Source organism: Leptonotus elevatus, chromosome 1 (genome assembly GCF_054856555.1).
Source record: "Leptonotus elevatus isolate MCC_2025b chromosome 1, RoL_Lele_1.0, whole genome shotgun sequence".
In the NCBI taxonomy this organism is placed as follows: domain Eukaryota; kingdom Metazoa; phylum Chordata; class Actinopteri; order Syngnathiformes; family Syngnathidae; genus Leptonotus; species Leptonotus elevatus.
The window spans coordinates 12,241,856-12,267,394 of record NC_141239.1 but is presented as its reverse complement, the minus strand read 5'-3'; the positions used below and the strand labels follow the sequence as shown (position 1 = coordinate 12,267,394).

At 40.1% G+C, this 25,539-nt stretch overlaps 1 protein-coding gene across 1 annotated transcript in view; it reads left to right on the top strand.

Annotated features, from left to right (window-relative positions):
• Positions 1–4,252: 4,252 nt before the first annotated feature.
• Positions 4,253–25,539, top strand: part of insra (insulin receptor a) — a 63,925-nt gene continuing 42,638 nt past the window's right edge. The window contains exons 1-2 of the mRNA XM_086074887.1: positions 4,253–5,389; positions 19,107–19,655. Coding sequence (XP_085931013.1) covers positions 5,302–5,389; positions 19,107–19,655 — 637 coding nt within the window. The 5' untranslated portion in view covers positions 4,253–5,301. The remainder of the gene's footprint in view (positions 5,390–19,106; positions 19,656–25,539) is intronic.

The window sequence follows — 25,539 nt, the reverse complement described above, 5'->3', positions numbered from 1 at the left end:
TGCTTGCCGCCATCACCTCGAGCTGCTAATTCGCTAGCGATAGTGAACGACTTTGGAAAACACGTGCTGGCTTTAGGTCAGGTGAGCTCGTGTGGTGTGAGAGGACACAGAGTACCCGTGTGAATTTGCTTCCGGGGGCCTCGGATTAGCCTCATTATGGCTTTGGAACTATTGACGTGTTTTTGTGTCTCGCACGCAAACAAATGACTCATGGGCAGACAGCAGCCTGATGCGAGCACCTTTGTTTTTGCTTCAAAGGGGATGAGGGTGGGGAGGGTGTTGCTATTAATCAATTTTATTTTTATTTTTCCTGAGAGAGCTCAGTATTGTTCATTCGATAATCTTACCGATTCGACATGTCATCATCATTGCTCTCTCTCTTTTTTCTTCTTTTTTTTTGTATGTGCGCATTGTGAGTGTGTGCTCATTAATTCACCTAAAACCTATTAAAAATCCCATATCGTTCACCAAAACCGAATACTTCAGAATCCCGCTAGAGTCGTGACGTTGTCAGGAGACCCGAGGAAGGATCAAAGAAAAGAGAGAAAAGTGAAATCCAGCACCGACCAGACACCACCTACTACCCACAGGGTTACAAACCAGAATCTTTCACCAACCCCGGAAACATCTCAATTCCAACAAATTAGGGAGACCTTAAGAGACCAAAGGAGAGACTGAGGAAAGGAAGGAAGGACAGACGAAGCAGAGTGAGATCCACAGACATCAGCCTCCACCGATTCAACGACCAGAGGAAGAAGCAGATTGTGCTTGAATTTCGGTAGATGCTGGTGTCGTGGATCTGGCATGCATGAAAAACCTCCACAGGGGCTCCACCAGAGAGGGGAGGCGTCGACCCTGGCCAGGACAGCGCAGGCACAACCCCCCCGGGCCCCTACACGGCCCGCGCCCCAAGCCCAACGCAGCAGAACGGGGCACGGCAGTCCCACCAGGCACCCCACCAGCCCACATCTCCCGCTCCCACCGCCCTCCACCGCCACCCACCTCAACCCTGCATCATCAGGCTAGCGTGTTAGCATCCATGTTGATTTGTTTTTTGGTGTACGGCAGTGTTGTTAGCAACCTCTTATCCGCTTCCGCAGTCAACAATGCATACTTCCTTATTGAGCTCCTTTAGCGCCACGAGCTAATAAAAGGGCTTTTCTTAGACCTGCGCATGGGAGGACAGAGTCAAAAAAAAAGTTTGGGAACGGTTTTACAGGAAGTGTCAGCATCCGACGTTTACGTGTTTGAGTGGAAAAAGCGTGGAATTCGGCACGCACAACCGGCGAGGAAAACGGGCACCAGGAAGACAAACAATGAGCAGACGTGCGTGTCCAAGAAACTCACACCAGACGTCAATCTCCCAAGACTTCAGCTCAGTGAGCACGGGTGGGCAGACTTTTGTTCTCCTCGATATATTTTTAAAACTAGATAATTAAGGCCCTAGGTCATTGGTAGAAAACATTTTTAAATGTGAATGGAATGCAAGACATACAAAAAATAATGTAAAATGATTTGTTTTAATTATAGATTTTTTTATGATTAATGAAAGTAAATGACTGTCAACCTTTCATTGTCATTTTTGTTTAAAATTAATAATTTATTGTAAAAAAATAACCTGTATATGTATCATTTCAATAAAAAAAAATATTAAAATGTGCATGTAAAGTTTTCATTATCACGGTTTTTATTAACAACAAAATAAATTACAAAATATTTGTACATATTTTTTATAAAATATTTCATTAAAACATTAAAAAGTATTCATTTTTAATTGTATTTATTACTCATATCATTATTTTATTTGATATAATGATTTTTTTTTATATAAATGTGTAGGTTTTAGAAAATATATTTTGATCATTATTCATTTTGCACTTTTAATGGGCTCTTTGCACAAATCCACAACTTCCTGAACTCAATACCACTCCTTCATTTCCTGTCTTTCATGATTGGACAAACTGATTGATCCAGGCGTGTCTGGCCATTGTTGTCGTGGTTACTGAGGTCAGGCACACCTGAATTAATCAGTTTGTCCATTCATGAAAGACAGGAAATGAAGGAATGGTACGAAATTCAGGAAGTAGTGGATTTGTGTATTACTTATAATTATTTAAGTTAATAGGTATTTTTTAGGATGTTCAATACCTCTTTATTTCTAACTAGTAAAAGTACAGTACTACTACTCAACTCTGGAGTAGTCACCGATACCAAGTACCGATACAACTAGTACTTTGGATACATACAATTTTTCCCAAAAAAGCAAGTCATTTTTAAGAAAGACCCATATATACACACCAATATATATATTTGTCTTCAAATTGCATGAAATTAATGGCTTTTAAATAAAACATTCTTAGAATTTGTCATTTCTATTTCCTGATCGTAAAATGGCCACAAGAGGCATGGGTGCTCAGAGCTTGAAATAAAGCTGAGTATCATCACAATACCGATACCTGATAATGGTACTCACCCATCCCTAGTTAATTAACTAAATATGTACTTCATAGAACATTTTATTCAAAACGTCAAATTAAAAACATTTATTCATTCTTATTTATACAATTAATTAAATTATTTAATCAAATGAAAAATGTAATGTTTTTGAAAATGTGTTTATTTTACTATCTTTTTTTCCCTTTATTTGATCATTTTCAATAAATCCGTTAACCATTTACCGTAACCATAGGGATCCCAAGGCGTTCCCAGGCCAGCCGAGAGACATAGTCTCTCCAGCGTGTCCTGGGTCGTCCCCGGGGCCTCCCGCCGGTGGGACATGCCCGGAACTCCTCTCCAGGGAGGCGTCCCCGAAGCACCCCCCCCCCCCCCCCCCACAGGACTCCCGAGGGACACGGTCGAACGCCAAATCCACAAAACACATGAAGACCGGTTGGGCGAACTACCATGCACCCTCGAGGACCCTGCCTAGGGTGTCGAGCTAGTCCATTGTTCCACGGTCGGGACGAAAACCACACTGCTCCTCCTGAATCCGAGATTCAACTTCCCGACGGAGCCTCCTCCCCAGCGCCCCTAAGTAGACTTTACCAGGGAGGCTGAGGAGTGTGATCCCTCTATAGTTGGAGCACACCCTCCGGCCCCCCCTTTTGAAAAAGGAGGGAGAGCAGTCAGAATAAAACAGTCAGGGCTCTTCGTACTCATCTGGTCATTGGTGGAGCATGCATGATGTAGAAAAAAAGTTTAATATGACCTTTTTTCAACGGCACAATGGACCTTTAATTTTTCACCGTCATGGTTCTGTTGACACCTTACAGCTGTTCTCAACACCTGATTAAAAACACTCGGCTGAAAACTCTGTTTTAAAGAGTGGCAATTTTTCGGAGGTTGAATAATTTTGTCAGAAAGAAGAAATCACAAAAAGTACATTTGATGATTTATGATAAAATAAGTAATATACATAATTATAGTAATGACTGCTGTAATAGTATCGTAATGATATTATTATTAGTAAAAAAGCTGTCAATAGTGACGATGATGATCATCATTGATGATAATAAGAATGATAATAAAAACAGTAATGATGACAAGGATGATATTATAATAATATAAATGATAATGTAATAATGATGTCAATAAAAAAATAACAGTGATGATGATGATGAAAGTAATTATGAAGATAATGATAAAATAATGATAGCAGACTCGTAATAACTTTGTTAATAAAATAACTAATGATGATCACAAGGATTACAATATAAGTACATAGAACACTAATAAGAGTAACAGTCATGATGATAGGAACGAAATTATAATCATTATAATATAGTAATTATGATTATTAATGTCAAACAGTTATGATTGTACTAATACAACCTTAGTAGTATATAGTAATAGTACACATTGCACAAATAATGAAAATAGTAATAACAATTATGCTAATAATAACCATAAGATTAATACGAATAATGGTAATAAAAATGAGGATATCAATACGATAATATAGTAACAACAGCAGACAGTAATGGTACTAATAATGGTAAAAATAATAAGCGTCATTGTGATACTTAATAATGTTAATAACAATACTAATCATACAAAATATAATCGTAGCAACAGTACTAGTAGTTGTAGCAATGGCAACAACCACAACAGCAGACGTAGTGGCAGTAGCAGTGGTATTAAAAATGCAGAATTTAGATGAGAAGTAGACTTCGTGGTGAGTTGAAGTGGTGGTGTAAGTGTTTATTGACAGAGTCTCAGTTGTAATCCAATGAATTCCAGTCCGTGTTTTCCCGGGAGCCCATCTGCCTCCCTTGGCAGTGTTTGTTTACTGCCTGGGAGAAGAAGAAAAAAGAGACAGCCAACACACAGCCTGGGAGACAGACCTTCTATCTACCTCTTTCTGTCTGTGCAATAAGAACGAACGGGATTTGAAAAGCTCCAGAAGGAAATAGAGCAAGGAGGGACTTTGCTCCAGTTGTGGCGTGTCTGCCATTTTACCCGAGCAGCGCCACTGGATGGGCGATGTGACATTCACGTGAAAAGCAAACAATCGTGGAGCTCACTTGCTGTCGCGCGGAGCTGCAGGAAATCTCGGAAATCTCAGCGCTAAAGCTCGACCCTGAGTTCGGAGTCGACACGACGCACTTTGAGGACAACTTTTTTTGCCATGCTTAGGCCCACATTTGACGTGCATCCGGGGAACGATTTGATTTTTTCCCAAACCCACGCGAACGTAACGCCACGCGTGCCACCAGTGACCTGGACTCCCAGCGGCTACACAGCACGGAATTACAGAAAATACACATTTTCCCTGTAAATAGTTGACATTTATGTGGACGCAACAGCTCATTTTTGTAGGTTACGAGTGGCGTTGAATGTCCCGCGAGGCAAACTTTTATGTATGCGTGGCCTGGCTTGGCTGGGCTGGGCTTGGCTACTTTTGACAGCTAGCTCGTTAGCTCCAGGTGGCTAACCTTAGCTGTCAGGTAAAGCCGTGTTGGGACTCACTCGGTCGGGGGTGTTGGGAGCCACAAACCCGCGAAGGAGCCAGACGTGTCTGGTTTAGCTCGCTTTAGCTTTAGCCGCGGTAGCTTGAGTGCGGAGCGAACACGTTGGACTCGTTCCTCCGCCCATCTTCCGGGATGCCGTTGATTCATTTTTGTTTACCTGCTGGCTCACGCCGCAAAAGCAAAACAATTTCCTGAAAAAGAATTACACCCCCTAACAACAACCTCCTCCCCCCCACGCCTTCATCTCCTTCTTCTCGTGCTCCGCTCCCCCTCCCTCGCCACAAGAAGGATTACTCGGCGAGTTTTTGGACGGCTTGCAGCAGATTGGCGGATGGTGCGCGAGCCAGAGTCAGTTATGTGGCTCCGGACTTTGGCTCTTGTTTTGGCCGCAGCCTGCTTCGTGACCACCACCGCGGAAAGTAAGTAACATTTTCATTTGAATGGCAGACCCCCCCCCCCTATTATTTAATTTGCTTGGAACTAAACATTTGGTACCTGGGGTTTGCAAAGTATGGTTGGAGGGTTCTTAGTTTTAATCCAGTCATTTGAGAATTTTCGTTGTCAACAGTCCAAGAATAATTGATGCATTCATTTAGTTTTCACCTATTCATTTTTTTTTATATTAATGTATCTCATTTAACAATATATTGACTTTCAATCTTTTTACACCAAGAAAATGCATCACCACCAATATTAAAATAGTCGCATAATAGGATAATATGGTGTTAATCAAAAATGAGACATTAACTCACTTACTGCCAAATGTTATCGAAAAGACAACCCCGAGAGTGCCAGCCGATTTCAAGCATTTTCACTCATCTTTCACGGCAAACAGAATACTTACTGTATGCTATGACTACATAAACATGGTGGATGATACCATATGAAAAATTGGATTCCATTCTTTCATTAGGAAAAAATGTAAGTTTCTACCTCATTCTGTTCTTTAGTAATCACCATTTGAAAATAGGTAATTTGAGTGACATCAAGCGAAAATGGGAAACAATAAGGAGAAAACAAGCTTTTTGTAAAAATATAAATTTTCTGCAAAACAGTGATTTTGACACTAATATATTTTTTGTTTAGTGACGCTCTGTGAATTAGATTTAGTGTGACAAACACTTTGATCATTCAAGTCAACCTTGAAAACAAACTATTTCCTAAGATCCTCCATGTTTACATGTAATTTGACACCCGGGAGCCCATTGAAAAGAGATGCAATGCTGTCATCTTTTGGTCATAGTAAGTGGGTGTTTTGGGATTTTCACAACCCAATTTACAAACCAGCGCTGCACAAGACTTGCACTGCCCATTGACAAAACAAAACGTCGTTGACGTTATTGGCAGTATACAGTGGGCGTGTCCTTACGTCAATTGACGTTTTTGGCGGTAAAAGAGTTCAAATTCATTTAAAACGCATTGCGTATAAAAAAATAAGTAAATGTATCTAAATAAGAGTTAAAAAAAAAAAGAGCAATTCCTAAAGAAAACCAAAATCGACTCTAAAGTTAAATACAACTGAACTGTGAGGCAGTGATTATTTTGCGTACCACCACTGGGTTTATTGATTACTCCAAATAAGGTCATGAAGCATTACCTTGTATGCAGATTTAACAAAAAAAATTAAAGTACGGTGTACACAAAGAACCAGCAGGAGAGCGTGGCTTCATTTGCACTGGCCCATCCCCGTCAGAGGGCTCGCTTGGAGGTCGTACAGCATCACCATGGAACTAAATGTGGAGAGAGAGAAAAATGAGGACATTTTTTTCCTCCAGTGAAAACTACAGGCCTATATAAGACATTAAAAATGAATATTGATTGTTATTTAATTTATCATTCAAATGAACTATTTGCTGTATGTAAAACGTCAACCCGAAACACGCAGGTGTATGTGAGATTTGGAGAGAAATGAGAGTTCAGCGCTTGGAAGTGAAGCAGATCTAAATGGGACTGGATTTGAACCATTTCTTTCTGTATGTATGGTTTATGTCAACGGATGCTACAGCTTATGGTTGACGTTCAAAATTAGCTTGTAGCAGACACGTGTGACATCATGGATGCTGTGAATATGACATGTTTGATCAACAGTTGAACGGAGGCTGACTCTCTTCTTTCATCTATAACCACTTCAAACGTCAAAGATTATGTAAGAATTGTCATGGTTGTATTATTGTTAAAACATATATATTATGTGTTCTGTAAGAGCTTTGTGACAGCTGTGGCTGTTTGAGATATACTGTAAATAAAGAAGATGACTTGACTTGACTAAAAACATTTATAAAAGCATTTTTATTTTTTTCCTAATCTATGACCTGGTCCAACTGTCAGTTTTAAAGCTGAAAAGTTTGCCCACCTCCGGCCCCCGCTATGCTGGGGTGGGGAAAGTAACGCGCAATGGACTTGTACAGACCTGGACCTCAAGAGCATTTAATCAAGTCTGATGCCAGACATTTGATATAAAAAATAAAAAAAACTGAGACCAAAATAAACTATTTTAAAGCTTCTTCCACTGTTAATGCCACCCGTATAACCCAATTGAAAAAACGAATGAAGTCTTTTTGAGAGGGGAAGCAAAAATAAACAACTGCCATCAAGTTAAGTGTGCACACAGTCTTGTAATTGGGGATGTGGTTGTGTTAAGAATTAATTAGTCACATTCAAACTCGTGTTAAATGAGAGTCAGAACACACCTTCCATCATTTGAATTGCCATTTATTAACTCATTCACTGCCATTGACGGCTATAGACGTCAACAATTCATTTGAGCTTTTTCTATTAGTTTAACATTTTTTTCCCCACTGTTAACAAGAGTATGAAAACCTAGAATTTTTTTTATTGTACATTTAGAATAGATATAAAAAATAGTGATTCATCGTGAGTTAACTAGTGCAGTCATGCGATTAATTACAATTAAAAATGTTGATCGCCTGTCGCCCCTAATTTTTAATAATTATATATAAAAAAAAAAATGTTTTTATGGCAGTGAATGAGTTAACCCTACATAAAGTTCAGATGTTCAAAGTAGTGTTCTGGTCTGATGAAACCAACCAAGCATGAACTTTTTGGCCTTAATTCCAAACAATATGTTTGGCATAAACACAAAACAAACAAACACCATACCTTCCGAATACCACCAAGCAATTGGCAAATTTTGCCAACTTTATGTGTACCTTACTGATAGACCCCATCTCAAAAAAACTGCAGTGCCAGTAGCGAGTATTGCCAGTAGCCGTTTGATTGTAAGCGGTGTTGTTTTGACCGCAACGACGTATTGACGATGTTGTGAGTCACAGGCGCCTCGTGCACTTAAAAAGGCACAAAGGTCGTCCACTTATCGTCTGTTTGTGTCCGTAAACAAAATGTTGTCGCCGGCGCCCCTCCCGGCTAAGAAGTCTGAGAATGCCAGGGGATAATCGGCTCTCGCTTGTTGGCCATTTTACATTTTTTTGTTTTGTGTGTCTAGCGCTCTAGGAATGTGCCATTATAAGCCTCTGATAACTTTTTTTTTTTTTTTTTTTTTTAACAAATCAATGAGCTAATGTGCTTTTCTATCATGGTTGTGATTCCCAACTGTAGGACTTTATCTCACTTACTTAATTGGTCCCCATGTTATTATTTATTTAATTTAAATAATGTACCGTTGTTTATCTATCTCTGGCAGTAACATATAGTGACAGGCAGAACACGAAATGCCGCTCCTGTAGATGGCATGAGGTCAAATGAATCTTTTTTGTATATATCCATTATCCGAAACCGCTGATCATGTATGTTTTATTTATTTGTTGGTCTTTATATTAAGTACTGTAATTAAGAAGTGCAGTCCATGTTTGTATCATGAAACTACATGACATAAAGTCACAGATTTGTTTGCATTATTGTAAACACGCGCAAAACCCGAATAAGACCACGGGGTTACCCCTTTCATAGCCCAAATTCTTTTTCATATAAACGGCATTTAGAAATGAAAATAACTCATTTGAATGGGGCATTGATTTGCATTGTGCGCATGCTCTATTCGTCTTCTTCATCGTCTTCTTTTTTGCAAGGAATCTTGGTCCCACTTGCTAAACGAGCCTCGCTTGAATACTTTGACATTGTTTTCTGTCTCTACGTCCGTGCTTCTGGCGTGCAAGGAACCCACCGGAAATTTCTCAAGCAGAGGACGACGCAGCAAAGAACCAAACTTTCGGAGCAAGGCGGAAACCGGCTACTTTATACACCGCGGACAGTAGGGGTGTTAGAAAAAATCGATTCGGCAATATATCGCGAGATTACAGCGCGCAATTCTCGAATCGATTCGATATGCGGCCGAATCGATTTTTAAACATAAATGTTTTATGGGATTATTCAACAAAACGTCTTACTTGGGGTGAAGATTTACACATTAAGCATGGAAGAATGTTATATTCATGGAACATTAAGCCTTAATATTTTATTTCAGTGCCGTTCAAACATGAAACAGACTGCAACCTGTTTGTAAAATGCAGAGGCTCAGTTATAAACCTGAATTTTCAGATAAATAAGTCCATTTTCATACAAATCTTACAGTGTACATGTACAAGTTTAATGATTAGTATTTTCTAAATTTGAGTGAAAAGAAAAATCGCAATAATCAATTTATATATTCGTATCGGGATTAATCGCCATTGAATCGCATCGTGACCGATGAATCGCGATACAAATCGAATCGCCAGGTACTAGGAAATTCACACCCCTAGTGGACAGTGACATAAATATCATGTTTTTAATTGAACGTAGAAAGCTAAAAGCGGACAGGACGTCTCCTGGCTTAATGACGTTGTCCGCGCTTACGAATGGAGTATTCCACAATGACCATGTACACGGGAGTAACTCTGTCCGCCACTAATGCAAACGGGTTATCTCGACTGTTTCAGAAACTGGAATTCTGACCTTAACCCAAATATTGACTGCATGGAAACGCAGTCAGTGAAATGTAGCTAGGCCTGTTGGGCGCACTGTAAACGCCAGCTACATTAACAAGCATGTTGTTAAATTAACACCTTGGTTGACAGCATCATCAAACCCCAACATTATTCTCCTTGCGCAATTCTCAAAGTCATTTGCAGTCATGCAATGTGTCTTTACAGCCATTTGTCGCTAGCCGGCAAAAAACAACAACACACGCATTCAGCAATCAATGTCGATCTTTTATCATTTTTAACTTACAGAAGTGGTACATTGCCGTATCCTTGCTTGACTCTTTAGATAATTAGTAACATTATCGTGCATTATTGTCAGTGTAAACTGACATTTGCTTTCAACACAAAGTGGGTATGGGCAGTAGCGGTCTCAGGTGTTCAACCTCACTCATCACATTTTGCCGAAGCTCAACGTGAGCAATGACATCAAACCGACTCAAGCGGGAATTTCTGCAACGGGAATGGAAAAGGGAGTTGGGCAATCCGCCACACTCTCACTCCCTTAGGCTGGATGGCCAGTAATGGAGGGCCTCACGCTGAACCCCCTTTCAGAAGCCCGTCTGACCGGTAGCTGAGTCGCTTGTCAGATACTTGTTGAGTGAGGACGTTTTTATTCGACAGCACAGGGAATTTAATGCATTTTTGAAAATTACAGAGTAGCTCCCAAAGTCGCCTCCCTTTGAGAATTCCACTTTCTGGTTTGTAAACACTCAATGATGGTTTATGACGACTTGAGGCTTAATTTCCCCAAATGAACACGCAAACGGCAGCCAGCACGTAAGCGCAAGAGCAGTAGCCGTCTGCATTTTAAATCCAGCGGCAGTTCTTTTCAAAACACAACACTGTACATCAGCAGCAAAACAAAAATAACGGCATTTCATTTGCTATAAGCAAAGGTGGTGGATCTAAATGATTTTTGTGAAAAAAGGTCCGCTGTTTTATTTTAAGGCTGTAGTGCCTCAGCCCTAACTCGAATGATGCATGACACTGGTTAGCCACTGACGGTCCTTATCAAAGTCATGTCATTGGGAACCAGGAAGTAGGAAGCCTCAGTGAAGACGATTACATCACATGTTGTTGTAACAATCTCGCTGACTTTTACGGAATGCAAGGAGATCAGTAAAACCTTGAAAAGGGAAGTGTCGCAATCACTCCACTGTTTGTGTTCCCGCTTATTGGGGCCTCCCAGCACCCCCCCCCACCCCCACCCGTCCCATGCACAATACCAGCCTAACAACGTGTTACCCCCGCCAGCAATCCACCTCGCTTGGTGGGATCGGAATAGCTCGCCTGCAGCTGTAAATAAAGGAATGGCGAGTTGTGCGCGGACATGTGCGACACCGACGAGTTCCTACTTGAGTTTGTTTAAATTAAGCTGAGTCTTGTGACCCGCTTTGTACTTTTAGCCTGCGCTCAAGCTCGGTCCCTGCTAGTGGCTCATTGATGATTCTCAGCAGCACCGCCAAGAGCTTTGGTTTGCAATCTCGTCTTGTTGGACGGAAAGCTCGGCCCGTCGCCATGGCAACCTTTTTGTGAGAGCACCTCTGTGGTGCAAGTGGAAAAATTCGGCCCGTCGCTAAGGAATCTTTTTAAATTGATTATCGTATCGATTATTCTGTCTGAGTGCTGCAAATATGATTTTGAAATGAATATTTATAGTTTTTGAGCTAGAAATGTTTGTGTGTAAAAAATGTTTGGGTCGACTTGGCCGAATTATACAAGATTTGTGATCGGCAATGAAAGGAATTGATCGGCATATGTCGATTACATACTTTTCCACGGAAATCTGCCGATCACAATCGGCAAATCGATCAGAGCACCACTGTCACTATCAAATATTTTTTAGAATCGATGATTCTATTATTTATTGGTCCATCGATTAATTGAGCAATCTGATAACATTTGATTTGCATTAAAGTGTATTATAAAATATTTGTTTCCCATTTATTGTTTATCAACCAATTGTTGTTTTTTAGGCAATATCACATGACAGGGATGGATGCACTCACCAACCTTTTTAAAACTGATCCAGTTACTGCTTTGGTTATTGTTTTGTTTATTTTCAATTAAAAACAGATGTTTGCAAATTTATTTATTTTGATTAAACACAAAAGACTACATAAATCAGAATGACTGTTGACAGGCTAAAATGATCAATATTTAACTATACAACATTATTGCATGATGTCAATGGGTGAGTGGTTACTTTATTTGAGTTTTATCATACAGTGGTTAATCTTTCACACTTGTATGACAGTCAGAATGGATTTGTTGCCCACTCGTGTAAGAGTTCTCTGTTTGTTTTGCTCGATGCGGGTCACGTTGCCACAACCTGCAACGCAGCCATTTTGTGCCTTTGGCGCACGTCCTTTTAGATTTACGAGCCCCTGGCAAAAGTTGCGACTAAATGTTCGCACATGGACGAGCTCACTCTTTCTCCAAAATTCCCCACTCGCACATTCGGGCCTCCCGTGTTCCCGTTTCCAGTGAGCTTAGCTATCAATGGCTTAGATTGGCCATTGCTAAAAATACTATCCCAGCTGAAAGTGAACACTGATAGGAGCGATGACTAGGACTCAGTCGCCTTCTGCGCGGGGGTCACGCAGTGCACGCTTTACGAGCAGCGGCGTCCCCTCCTATTGTACGTTTGCCATTCACTCCTGAGCTCTTTCTGGTCGGAATTTTTTTTTCCACGCTTCCAGTTTCCTCAGTTTCAAGTTACATAGTTGTTGCTCCCGAGCCAATTATTCATAAATGCATTTGGAATAAAAAGGTTTATACGTCCTCAGTAAGATGCAGCTGTACATTTTATTTTTGTAACATTTGTAAATTTATAGCAGAAACTGAGGCTCTTCTGTAAAGAATAAGATCAGTCATATCTTTTGTACAAAAACAATTTTCTGAGAATACTGTAATTTTTGAGGGGGGGGGAAATCATAATTTTATGAGAATGAAGTTGTATTTTTTTCGTGGAAAACAGAAATTTTATGAGAACATAGTTCATAGAACATTTTTTCAAGCAAAAGCATATTTTTGAAGCGATTCTTAATTTTGAGAGAAAAATGTCTTAAAAAAGGGTCAGAGATTGATGAGAATTATTTTTTAACAAGAAAATATAAACTGTAAACTGATATTTTTGTCGTAAAAAAGACAAGTTGCATTTTCTCGAGGCGGGGGAAGGTAATTAGAATTTTTGCAGTATAAAGTTATAATTTTAAACAGAGAACATTTTGAGAATATAATCCTGTATCTTTTCTGGGGGGAAAAGTCCATTTTAGAATAATACATTTTTCTTTACACAATCAGAAACATTGGATTTGTTTGATAGTCTTTTCTTTTTTTTCTTCTTTTTTTAAAAGAAGGTATTTATTGATAGTATTGTTAGGGCTGTAGGTCTGTGAAGTACTTGTACTTTTAATTATGTACCATTACCACACACTGGTACCAGTTGACCACCCTGGCATACAGTATACTTACCTTCCGGGGAGGAGCCATGTCAGCCGTGTGGCGATACATAAAGGTAAACATGGGGGTAGGGCTGGGCGATATGGCCAAAAAATAAAATCTGGATTTTTGCAGACATTCAGGATGATTACGATTTGAATCGATTTGAATCTAATAAACCCAACAAACATTTATCTAAAGGTTACATTTATTCAAAAATAATTCCTGTGCAACATGTTCAGACAACAATAATGTATACTGATTCTAAATTAGTTTTAACATAAACTTAACATTCATAGTTTTTTCTTAAATGCCACAAAAACATTTGAATGTAGCACAACATAAGAACAGCTTTTATTAATCTAAAAGACAAAATTTGATTTCACGATTTAGCAAATTTTCGATTTTGATTTGATTTTTAAAATGACGATTTATCGAATTAATTCGAGTTATTGCCCACCCCTACACGGGGGACAATAATTTTAGCCGACTGCTATGCTTTGCTCATGCTCATAGGGAGGAAGCCACCCCGTGAGCCCTCCGACGAGTTTTGAACCCCGTCACCTGCTTCGCTCTGCGATGCTTAGCGCTGTAATTCTTGGCTCCCGCATGTCCAGCCGCGCTCATGTCACGAATCCGTGCCAATTAGGGAAGTAAACGGTGATCTCATAATAACTTTCGTTGCCCTGTACAGTTTCATTTTTAAACTTGGGGTATTCTTGAGAAGCAGCCTTGTATTTCTTTTTACCCACTTTATTTTGTAGGTAACGAGGCATCCATTTTCCCAACTTGTTTACATCCATCAGACTCTATGTTTGTCTTTGTCTAAGTATCTATGTATGTATGTATGTAGGCTAGTCCTTTTGCATGGTGTTTGATCTTTTACGTAGTGTTGGGTCTGAGGCACCGCATAACTGCAATGCCTTATGTTACAGGCTACATTTAAGTGAAATGTGATGCAGGATGGTTAGAAAATCATGCAGTTGGATCCTGTCATAATGTCAGTAATGATTAGTTGGCACCGCTTAAAAAGTGTTGTTTGAGTGAAACGCATGCCAAAAAAAAGTTAGTATTTAGAATTGGTGTCAACAACTCCTCAAATGTACATTTACCTTGTCTTAAAAAAATATTGTTGCATTCTTAATTATTGTATGACAGGTGGCGGCTGGTTGTGGAATTTTGCCATTCATTTGTTACAATTCGGTTAAGATTAAACCTGCTTTAAAAAAAAAAAAGGATAAATAGATGTTTTCCTCCCTTGAAAAGTTTAACATTTCCCCTTGAAATATTCGGACTTTTATTCCCATGACTTGACAACTTTTTTTGCGGTAATTGTACAAACGATGTCGCCCTTCCTTTCCTCTTGGAAATTTATTTTTAAAAACAAAGCATCAAATGATTTACACGGTGTAAATGCTCTCTTGTAAAGCTTGTTGTTTGTGCAGCGAGTTATTCTGTTACGCAAGAGAAGGTGTCAACGGCTTTAAAGAAGTGCACGCCTTTAGCCACCTTACGGTTGACCGGTTGACCCCCTTCACCCGGCTCACCGTTGGCTGGCTCAGTAAACAAATACACAGCCGCATACCTCCTGCTGTACACTCGTGAACTATAAGCTGACCCTGGAATGTCCCAAGTTGCACCTGCGCAACCAATAGCAGATGGAGAAGAAGAAGTGGGATGGATCAGGAAAAAGTGTGTGTTGTTAGATTGACCAGGCAGGCGTAGCGCGTTTACTCTCACCGGGCGATTAGCCTATCCTTGTTTCTGAGCCTTACGTAAGCTCTTTATCGGCCCATTGGTGTTATCATCTGCAAGTCTGCCACCGCAGGACTCCATGTTGTCTTCCCAGGGGGGATAAAGTTAAGGAAACCAAAACCCACAAATGTTCACTGGCGAGTTGTTTCTTTTTGAAATCCTAAGAAAATGAAGACGTTGCCGGGCCTTCTTGATAACGGCTGTAATATTTATAGTCCGGGAAAGGGTGTCTGTTATGTGTGTGCCAAGAAATTTTAAACTGTGCGCTATTTTTCACACAGTCGCCATTGATTAAAATGGGGGATGGGTCAGCTCTGCGTTTCCTGAAGTCTATTATGAGTTCTTTGGTTTTCTTTGTATTCAAAATCAGCACCACCGAGACAGATTTGGCACCTCATCACGGTAGGCGGACTCATCCTCCCCTGAGATGAGTCCAACCAGCGTTGTATCATCCGCAAACTTAATAATGCGGTTGGATTGGTGGATGGATGTGCAGTCCGAGGTGTGCAAACAAAACAGAAGTGGACTCAGCACATAGCCCTGGGGGGAGCCAGTACTGAGCGTGATAGTGGAAGAAAGATGAGGACCGAGTCCGACAGTTTGGGGGCGATTTGTAAGAAAGTCCATAATCCAGGAGCAGATTTGTGTATGAAGACCCAGGTCAAGCAGTTTCCTAATCAGAGTATGTGGTATGATAGCGTTTAATGCAGAGCTGTAATCAATGAAGAGCATCCGGACGTATGAGTTCTTGTGTTCCAAGTGTTCCAGTGCTGAATGGAGAGCGATGGTAATGACGTCCTCCGTTGACCTATTTTCCCTGTGGGCAAACTGAAAGGGGTCAAAGGTCGGTGGTAGCCTGGTTTTAATGTGCCTCAGTACAAGTCTCTCCAGGCATTTTGTGACAATGGAGGTGAGGGCACAGTCCACAGTTCACATCATGTTTTTGGGGAATGGGAATTATGACTGCTGATTTAACAACAGGGACAGATTGAATATTTTTGTGAACACTGGGGCAAGCTCAAAGGCACAAGCTTTGAGTACTTTTCTGAGCACAGCCGCCTTTTCTTGGATCCACGGATCGGAACACTGACTCAAAGCGAGCAAAAAAGCAGTTTAGCTCCTCTGCCAGAGATGCCTTGGTGTTGGAGATGATGGGTGAGCTGCCCTTGAAGTTGGTGAGGTGCTGCGCTCCCTGCCACATCTCGCTTGTGTTGTTGTTGCTAAAATGCTCCTCTTTTTTTTTTCTCTTGTAGATGCGTTTGGCCTCTTTAATGCCCCTTTTTCAGTTCACCTCTTGCAACTGCATATAAAGCCCTGTCACCAGATCTGAAAGCCACGTCGCGAGCTCTGAGGAGGTTGCTGATGTGTCCTGTCCTCCAGGGTTTTCGATTTGGTTAAACCCGGATTTTCTTCTTAATCATGGCATTTTCTGTGCAGCTTGAAATGTAGAATAGCACTGTCTGTGTATATTTCTCTAGGTTATGATTTTCAAATAGATCCCAATTTGTCTCAGCAAAACAATTTTGCAATTTAAGGAGGGCGTCTGCAGGCCGAATGTTAACAGTTTTTGTAGTGGGCTTTGTTTCCCCCCCGAGAGGGGCATAAACTGGTACCAGGAGCAGAGATGTATAGTCAGACAGGCGGGAGTGTGGGAGGGGTACTGCTCTATAGGCATGTTTGATGTTTGAATACACCCGGTCAAGTGTATTGCCTCCTCTGGAGGGACATTTCACATGTTGGGTGAAATTGGGTAGAACAGTCCTAAGACATGCCTGGTCAAAATCTCCAGCAGTACTATGTACCCCCTCGGGGTACGCCCTCTGATGTTTATTAATAATGTCATGCAGGTGGCTAAGAGCAGTGCTGACCTTAGCATCAGGCGGAATATAGGCAGCTGTAATTACCACGTTTGATAGTTCTCTTGGTAAGTAGAAGGGTCTGAGACTGAGTGTGACTGATAATGTCTCTATGCCCTTTGAGGTGTAATTCTAAGCGATTAATGGACTTCACAAAGGCAACCATCCTTCACTGCACGTCAGTTTACGCCTCTACATTGTCCATTAATCTCTGATAATTGTACACCTCATTGGGTAGTAACCTTGCCGAATACAGTTATTTGGTGACATAAATGGCATATGAAGAATCACTCAACTATCACAAATTATTTATCTTTTTTTTTCTCCCAACAAGTCTGGAAAAAGTATGGAATTTTGAAATTTCATATGTAGGATCCCTGGAGGCGAGTGAGGGTAGACTAGAGTTGGCCGGCTGTTAACTAGCTAGTTTGTTAGTACTTAATGACACAGCCAGAGTTTGTGAATTAAAAGAGAAGTGAACCCCAACATTTTTTTTTACAATAATATGTTGTATGTGACCCCTCCTAATATTAATATTGTGATTGTGGAATATGATTACAGTAATTGCTGGAATTTAAGGCGCACCAGACTATAAGCCGCACCAGCTAAATTTTCTCGAGTTTGTCACACATATAAGCCGCACCTGACTGTAAGCCGCAGGTGTTTTAATGTTATCGCACCGGGCTCCCTCGCTCTCGTCTCTCCTTCTGTATTTGGGCTCACTTGGTTTGTTTTGCTCTGCCTGACCCTCTTCGCTTCCTTTATAGTGCGTCCTCTTGTGATCTGATGGATAAACCACACCTCTGTATTAGCCGCAGGGTCAAATGCAAGTGAAAAAAGTAGCGGCTTATAGTCCAGAAATTACTGTAAGCAGAAAATCCCCCTGTTTTTATCTATCTCAGTGGGCAGCCATTTTGCCACTCGCTGTTAACTGAAAATTACATCATAGTTGCTTAGGGCAATGACCAATCACGGCTCACCACTTTTATCAAGTTGGTCATATGACTTTCACAAGCTGATCTGTGATTGGTCGTTATCTGAGCCCTGAGCAAGTGTGATGTCATTTGCAGTCGACACTAAGTGACAAAATGGCCGCCCCCTGAGATGGATAAAAACAAGTGCATTTTTTTGCATTTCATGTTCCATAAACGCAATATTAATCAAAATACCTTGTTTAGACTAGTAAAGAACATTTTTATGTTGACTTCCTCTTTCATGAAGAGGAGAGATTTCCTCAGCATATATTTTGTTATCAAATTATTAGAGTTATGGTTATAGGAAATTTCCGTTTTTTTCTTTCTTTTTTTGTTTTTGTTTCACCTTTCATTGTGTTCATTTTCCAGGAAAATACTCCTGAGATTAGTTAATAATATTCCATCAAGTGAGTGATTGTAGCACCTCCTGTTGATTAGCATATACTCGTGAATATTCTAATTTGTACGTTATTCATAGTTTTCATATGGAAAGCCTGGTAACTCACTAGACGCTATTCAAAGCTGAATTAGACCAGTTCAGTTCAGTCGGTGTGTCTACCCCCCCCCCCACAAATACACCACTCACACCGAACATGACTGATGGCTTCTTTTCCGATAAATATGAGTTAACGCGTGATCACAGAGTCACAGAGACGACTTCACAAATCATCTCTGGCCAGACTTGAGAACCTCGCTTTCATGGCAAAGGCTCCATGGTTGACAGTGACTTCGCGCCAGAAATGCAGTTGCTAAACAAAAATGTCAACAAAGACGGTCTGCTCTTCATCACGGCCAGAGAAATAGCCACATATTTTGTAGTGAAATATCCCCTGTAATTACCAAGAGATCTATTATTTTCCCGTATGTCTGACTCCTTCGACTCTGCTCTCCCAGAGCAGACGTCTTGCCCACGGCATCAGTCACTTAGAGTAAGTAGTATTTCTAAGTTGACAAAAATACACGTACTTTTCAAAATAAGTCGTAATTTCACAAACACATTTAACAAAAAGTAATTGAGAAGCACTGCGGACTGCGCACTCGCCTTGGTGTTTGCTTGTCAGAGACTGAGCTGCACTGCTTTTTACATAAGAGCACAAGGCAGTTAAACTTGTCTATTATATTCCATCGTATTCTTAACCTTCGTGTTCTCTCTTTGTGTCTTTCCAGTTTGTCCGAGCAAGGACATCCGCAACAATGTGACCAAACTCAACTCGCTGGCCAACTGCACGGTAATCGAAGGCCACCTGAAGATCATCCTCATGTTCGGAAGCAAGCCCGAGGACTTCCGGGGCCTGACGTTCCCCAAGCTGACGGTGGTGACCGACTACCTGCTGCTGTTCCGCGTGTACGGCATGGAGAGCCTCAGCGACTTGTTCCCCAACCTGACGGTGATCCGCGGCAACAACCTGTTCTTCAACTACGCCCTGGTAGTATTCGAGATGCTGCAGCTTCGCGAGCTGGGCCTGCATAGCCTGATGAACATCACGCGGGGAGCCGTCAGGATCGAGAAGAACCCGGATCTCTGCTACCTGTCTACGCTGGACTGGTCCAAGATCCTGGACTCGGTGGAGGACAACTACATCTTGGCCAACAAGAACGACAGGGAGTGCGGGGACGTGTGCCCCGGGGCGTCCGTGGGGAAGACCACCTGCCAGACCACCACCATCAACGGACACTTCAGTGAACGCTGCTGGACGCAGAAGCACTGCCAGAGAAGTAAGTCCTTTTTAACCATTGCACAACTCAAACACTTTCTACGGTAAGGTAAAACCACCCACCCTTTGAAGACACTTGATCAATGGGCTCATAGATTGGCTTGATGCTACAGCTATAAGTTAGCATCTTTTTGGTCCAGTACAGTACATTACTGTAACAATATTGCTTAAAAAAAAAGTAGGAATTTGCTAGTGGGAATGGTACAACTCAAAAATAATATGTAAACTTAAAGCGCCAAAGCAATAATACTAAAAATAGTTAAATGCAAAAAAAGGAAAGTCATAAATACAGTGTGTTGTTTGACATAATGTATGTTAACAGACTGTAATGTATGTAAACTGACTGTATTGTTTGACAGATTCAAATTCTGGACCAAAATAGGCATAAAAAAAAGAAGTGAGTATGTAGTTGAAACTTATAAATATATGATGAAACTAGACACAAATAAACAAATGAGGAAAAAAAATGAAAATATTACATTAAAATAGGAAATGGGTTTAAAAATCCATTACTATTTAAAACAAACAAACATATATGCTAAAAATATTTGACAACTATTACAAATAATTACATATTATTAGGTTAAAAAAAATGAAAAAAAATTGCACACATTTTCCCTGGCTATGTTCAAATGTCTGCTCTTGGAGTTTGATGCTTTTACCAGTGGTGATAGTAGCAGGCCTCCTTGTCCTTGTCAAGATTTTTTGGGAGAAACCTACCAAAAATAACATAAATTACAGCTGAAAGATTTTGGAAAATTAAATAATCTAATTGCTATACATTTATAGTATATTATGAAAGACTGTTTATCTACTACAATTCCAGGTGAAATATTTTGACATGTAGTCTAAGCGTTCACCATAACAACGTCATTCTGTGATCATATACCGTAAGTACTGTACTGTAAATCAGATAAAATCAAATGCACTAAAGTACAGATTACAAGTTAACACTAATGTAAAAAAATATATATTTTTCAGAAATCTTGATACGTAAACATGTGAACTAAACTCTGAACACTGAACTCATCTACAATGATAAAAAAATAAAATATACATATGTGGAAAAAACCACACACCTTACCACCCTCCACAGTCAGTAACATCAATAATGCTGAAATGTAGGAAAACTAAGATTATAACTGTTAATGATGTAACATCTTCCAATTTCAAAAATGGTTAAAGAATCAACAGGCATTTCAAGCGTTAGCTGTAGTGATGCTAACGGCGCACCAATTAAATGGGAAATAACATCATTTTGTCTTCACTCTCATTCATGAAAGCGGAGGACACAACATATGGCCAAGTACAGAGAAATCTATCCTCTTAACATGTGATTGCTAACACATTCGCAGGCACTTCCATTTTCAAATCATTCGACCGAAAGATATATTTTGATTAGTCACCACACAGTGGCACGCACACTAGTGATGTCCGTGTGTGCGCACAAACATCAGAGACAGTCAGAAGTCAACCGTTTTATTTTACATGGGCGGCACACATCAGACAGCCGTGTTGGTTCACACATGGCAGGTCTATTAGCACAGACACTAATTATCAGAAACACTGTCACACGCTCCAACATACGACGGCAGCCGAAACACCCCAAAAATACACAACACACAGTGATTAAAAAAAAGAAACGTTTTTAGATACACGGGTTTTCTCTGCAAACTTTACGTCTCTGCCCGCTCGGAACTCCTCTGCTCTCCTCTGCTCCACGCCCAAATTATGTATATTTTTTTTAATATCCAAAATTTGTATGACATTTAAGCCATATATTGTGTGGAAATTTTGGTCCAAGTCCTAATTTTGCATTTACGAGCAATGATATTCCCAACAATGACAAGCATGAAGCACCAAAACAGTCTTCAGAGAGGGGAGCAAAAACACAGGTGGAGAAACGTGTCCGGGAGCTGTTTAAGTGCAGGCCACTGTGTTGCGTAAGGGTGCAAGCAAAGGTGTCGGGACAGCACCCTCGTGCAAGATTCTTCCGAGAACTTGAACTGCTTGGCACCGCGAGGCGGCCAATACACTTTTCATGTTACTGATACAGTGTAAGCCAAACTTCTGTATCTCGTCTGAGCACCTCCAAAAACAAGAGCGCGGGAAGCCACGGACCTGCTGAGTGAAGCCATTGATGGGATAACTGGCCAAGTGTGGCGTCGAATTAAGATCCAGATTTGTACAGTGGAAGCTGCACTGAAATAGAAAGTACTTGAGCAAGCTCCAGTTTATGACACAATGCCAGCATTGCAACACAGCTAACATTAGCCAAAGCTGCAGTTCATCATCATCCATGATAGATGATGATGAATTATTTTTGTTTTGCACAGTGACCCTTATTGGCTTTTGTTTGGTCCAACCAAGATGAAGCAACATGATACAGAATATTGGCTTAGTTTGAGATGTACTTGTAGTTAACTAACCACAATCCTATCAACGTGTGAAAACAATTAGATCAAATGGAGACAATTTAGTTTGGAAAGGCAATCTGGCAGCACAGCCGCATACAATTAATTAGTTAAAGTTCATTGAGCTCATCTAGCCCCCCCCCCCCTTTTTTTTAAGTCAAACAATTAGGAAGTAGGAACTAAACAATAATATTTTGAAAGCATTGCTTCTATTTCTTAAGATTTTTTTGTGTGTTACCACCATAAGAGGTCGTGATAACAAATTGTGTAAACCTTGAAGTTTCAGATGGTTAGTACATTATCTGGCGTCTTGAAATAAGACAATTTGTGCCTACCCTCTTACAAATCATCTTTTCCCATTGAAATGAATTGAAATGCCATTAATCCGTTCCAGGCTTCTAAAAATACAGCAAAAAGAAATTGTAATATGTTTTTGTTTTGATTTTATGAGAAAAATAACACTATTTTATTGTACTTCATAAACACATACAGTAATGACATAAATTAAATTAAATAGAATTAAAAATAATTAAAGTTAATGTCAACTGAATTTTTCTTGCATTGCTGTCAGAATTGGCCACCTGGGGGCAGTATAGAACAGATGGCCAAATACTTTTACATAGATGTCTGTGCAGTATAAACATCTCAGTTTCATGCAGAGGATAAAGAATATTTATGGTTATATTGAATGTCTAAATGTTTTGCTGCACCGTTCATATTCAAATAGCAGTTGCTTTATATGTTTCTTTGTTTATCCAGCCTAAAGGGTTGTATAAACCTTAAACCTCCAAAATCGTCACTTTTCAGGAGACCCCAAAAACGGCTTGCTACTTAAACGATTATCATTGCATCGAGAGAGCAAGCCATTTTCAGCACTTTAAATTGTTCAATAATTTATAAAACTAACACCCACATGTTTGGACTGACTAACAGTAGAGATTTTTGAAAAAATATTAAATTTAACAACTTATGAGGTTTCGGCCCGACACCAGCGATGTGTTTTTCCTATTATGTGTTAGCATTATCATAAAGCGAGCTGACTGAAAGCCTAAGCTGATAGTATACTTTGGCCTCTCCGATGTGGTGTGCGCCGCTATAGCAAACTAACGGAGAAAGAAGACAAACCATAGAAGAAGACTGAGACGAATATGACAAGAATGTGACTCAGAAATTTCTATTATTTTTGTATTTTTTGATGCTATCATTTGGTATTGTTCATCTATTATGTGCTTTTGTTGTAGAATAGCTTTGTATTTTATTGTAATATTTGTAGATTTTTCCTCTAATTGCTTTTTCTATTTTATAAAATTATTTCCAATTTTTTTTTGTTATTTATATTTCTCACAATATTTTTGAGTTACTGTTATTATTTTTTATTTATTTTTTATTTTTTATACTATAAAAGCATTTTCTTATTGGACTTGTGTACCGGTATATTTTGCCCAATTTTTATTTAGCGTTTCTAATGCATAATTTTTTTTCCCAATATATATATTTTTTTGTCCTATTTGTTATTTTCATGTAATATACCGGTATTTTGTCAAGTTTTTCTGTTTAATTTCCCTTTTCTTTATTATTATTACTATAGTATGTTATAGCACCGTATTCCAACAGCTGATTCTGAACCACAACAAAATTGTGCATCCATGCCCACAGTTAGACACAAAAGCCCGTATTCCACTGAGAGCAGGGCAAGACGGGCCATCTGGCATACAGGGCAGATGCTTGATGGGCCGGTGTCTTTTGGGGCCGATGCAGTGTTTTTTTTAGTTATTATTTTCCTCCATTTTACCCCAAAAGACTGGCCCACAATTTAGAGGAACTAGTCCATTAATTCATTTAGAATATAGACAGCAAACTGAACTGAACCGAATGTTGATTTCTCATCAAAGTTCATCCGGCTTTGTTAAAGGTCGCAAACGTTTGTCGAACGTTCCCCATCAGTTTTAATGTTTCTTCTTGTTGCAAGGAAAATTTGTAATATTCTCCAAAGAAAAAACAAGCCGAATGTCCAGGAACCCTGATGAGAGATTAACAACATCAACTGCCTTAGCAAACGTTCGCCCCCTTAGTGTGATATGGACTTAATAGAAACACAATGAGGTTCAGCAATGAAAACAAACAAGGTAAAAAAAGTGAAAAAGCCCAAAGCAAAGCTGCCAACCTACCGGCTTACAGAACAATTTGTCTAAATTTCCGTCTTATTAACATTGTCAAGAACATTACAGTTATTGCAGTATGTTACGTAATGGGAGAAAAACAATTCTGCATACGGCGCAATTACAAAGGCCAGTACAATTATTCATATTTGATTTATAGCTAGAGGTAGCATGAGGGCCGTGACTGCGCCTTTCTGACCGTCATTATCGATGGCCGTGCAGTGCATAAATTGTTTTCATTGGACACCATAATCCCCTTCTGGAGTAATTTGTAATAATTGTGGTAGTTGTCTGTGACGTTAATCCTTTTGAAAATCTGCCACATCAGTATACAGTTTTCACTCACTGAAAGGACAATTCACCATTTTGACTTGACATTGACGCTCTGCAATCTACTGGGACAAGCAGTGCACTTGTGACCCATATCTGCAAAGTTGCTGATCCAATTATTCCCGACCCGCTTTGTCGTTTAGCGGTTGTTCGGCAAAGCAGACACCAGCTGCTGCCCTCTCATGTTTAGAAAACGGAGGCGGTGTAAATTTCTGGATGTTAGCCAAATGTGCAGTTTTTTCCTCCCCCGTGGACAATTGACTGGTTGGAGAGTGGATCAAATTTGATTCACGCAGGATTTTCTTTGGTTCAGTAAACAAACCCTTGAAGAGATTTGCTGCCAAAAAGAATCAACGTATCATTCCAGCAACACTTGGTCCAGACCAGATGTTGACCCACATGCACGGCCCTCCAGTCGTATGCTCGCCATAGTCACAGTTGAGCCTCAACCACATAGTCTGACATTTTCAATTGGGAATATGGGAAAGACTGGTGAGATTTGCAAAAGCTTGACATGAGAAGGTTTTGCGGGCTGTGCAGTAGCCTAACAACATATGGTATGTTGAAGGCCAGCACTATATGCAAGTGCTTGGTGGTAAACTGGGGTTTAACTGCTAGGCGGAAGGCTAGCGAGATATGTGCAATCTCAGCTAAATATGAAGAAGTCTCCCGAAACACGTGTGAGCCTAACAAGATATACGGAAGTCTAACAAGATACATGCGGAAGCCTAGCGAGATTCTGTATGTTATGGGAGGCGTAGTGATATATGCGGAAGCCCTTAGGACTTGTTCAGACTGCCAGCCAAAATAGGATTTTTATCCCATCCGGATTGGAACTGTCACAAAACACATGAAATCTGATTGTGCAGGACGAATTGAAACCACATTCGGAAGTAGTTTTATATCTGGTTTGTCTCATTCTGATCAGCTCCAAACGCACAGATCGGATTTGACTGTCCTTGACGTCACTACGCGACGTAAA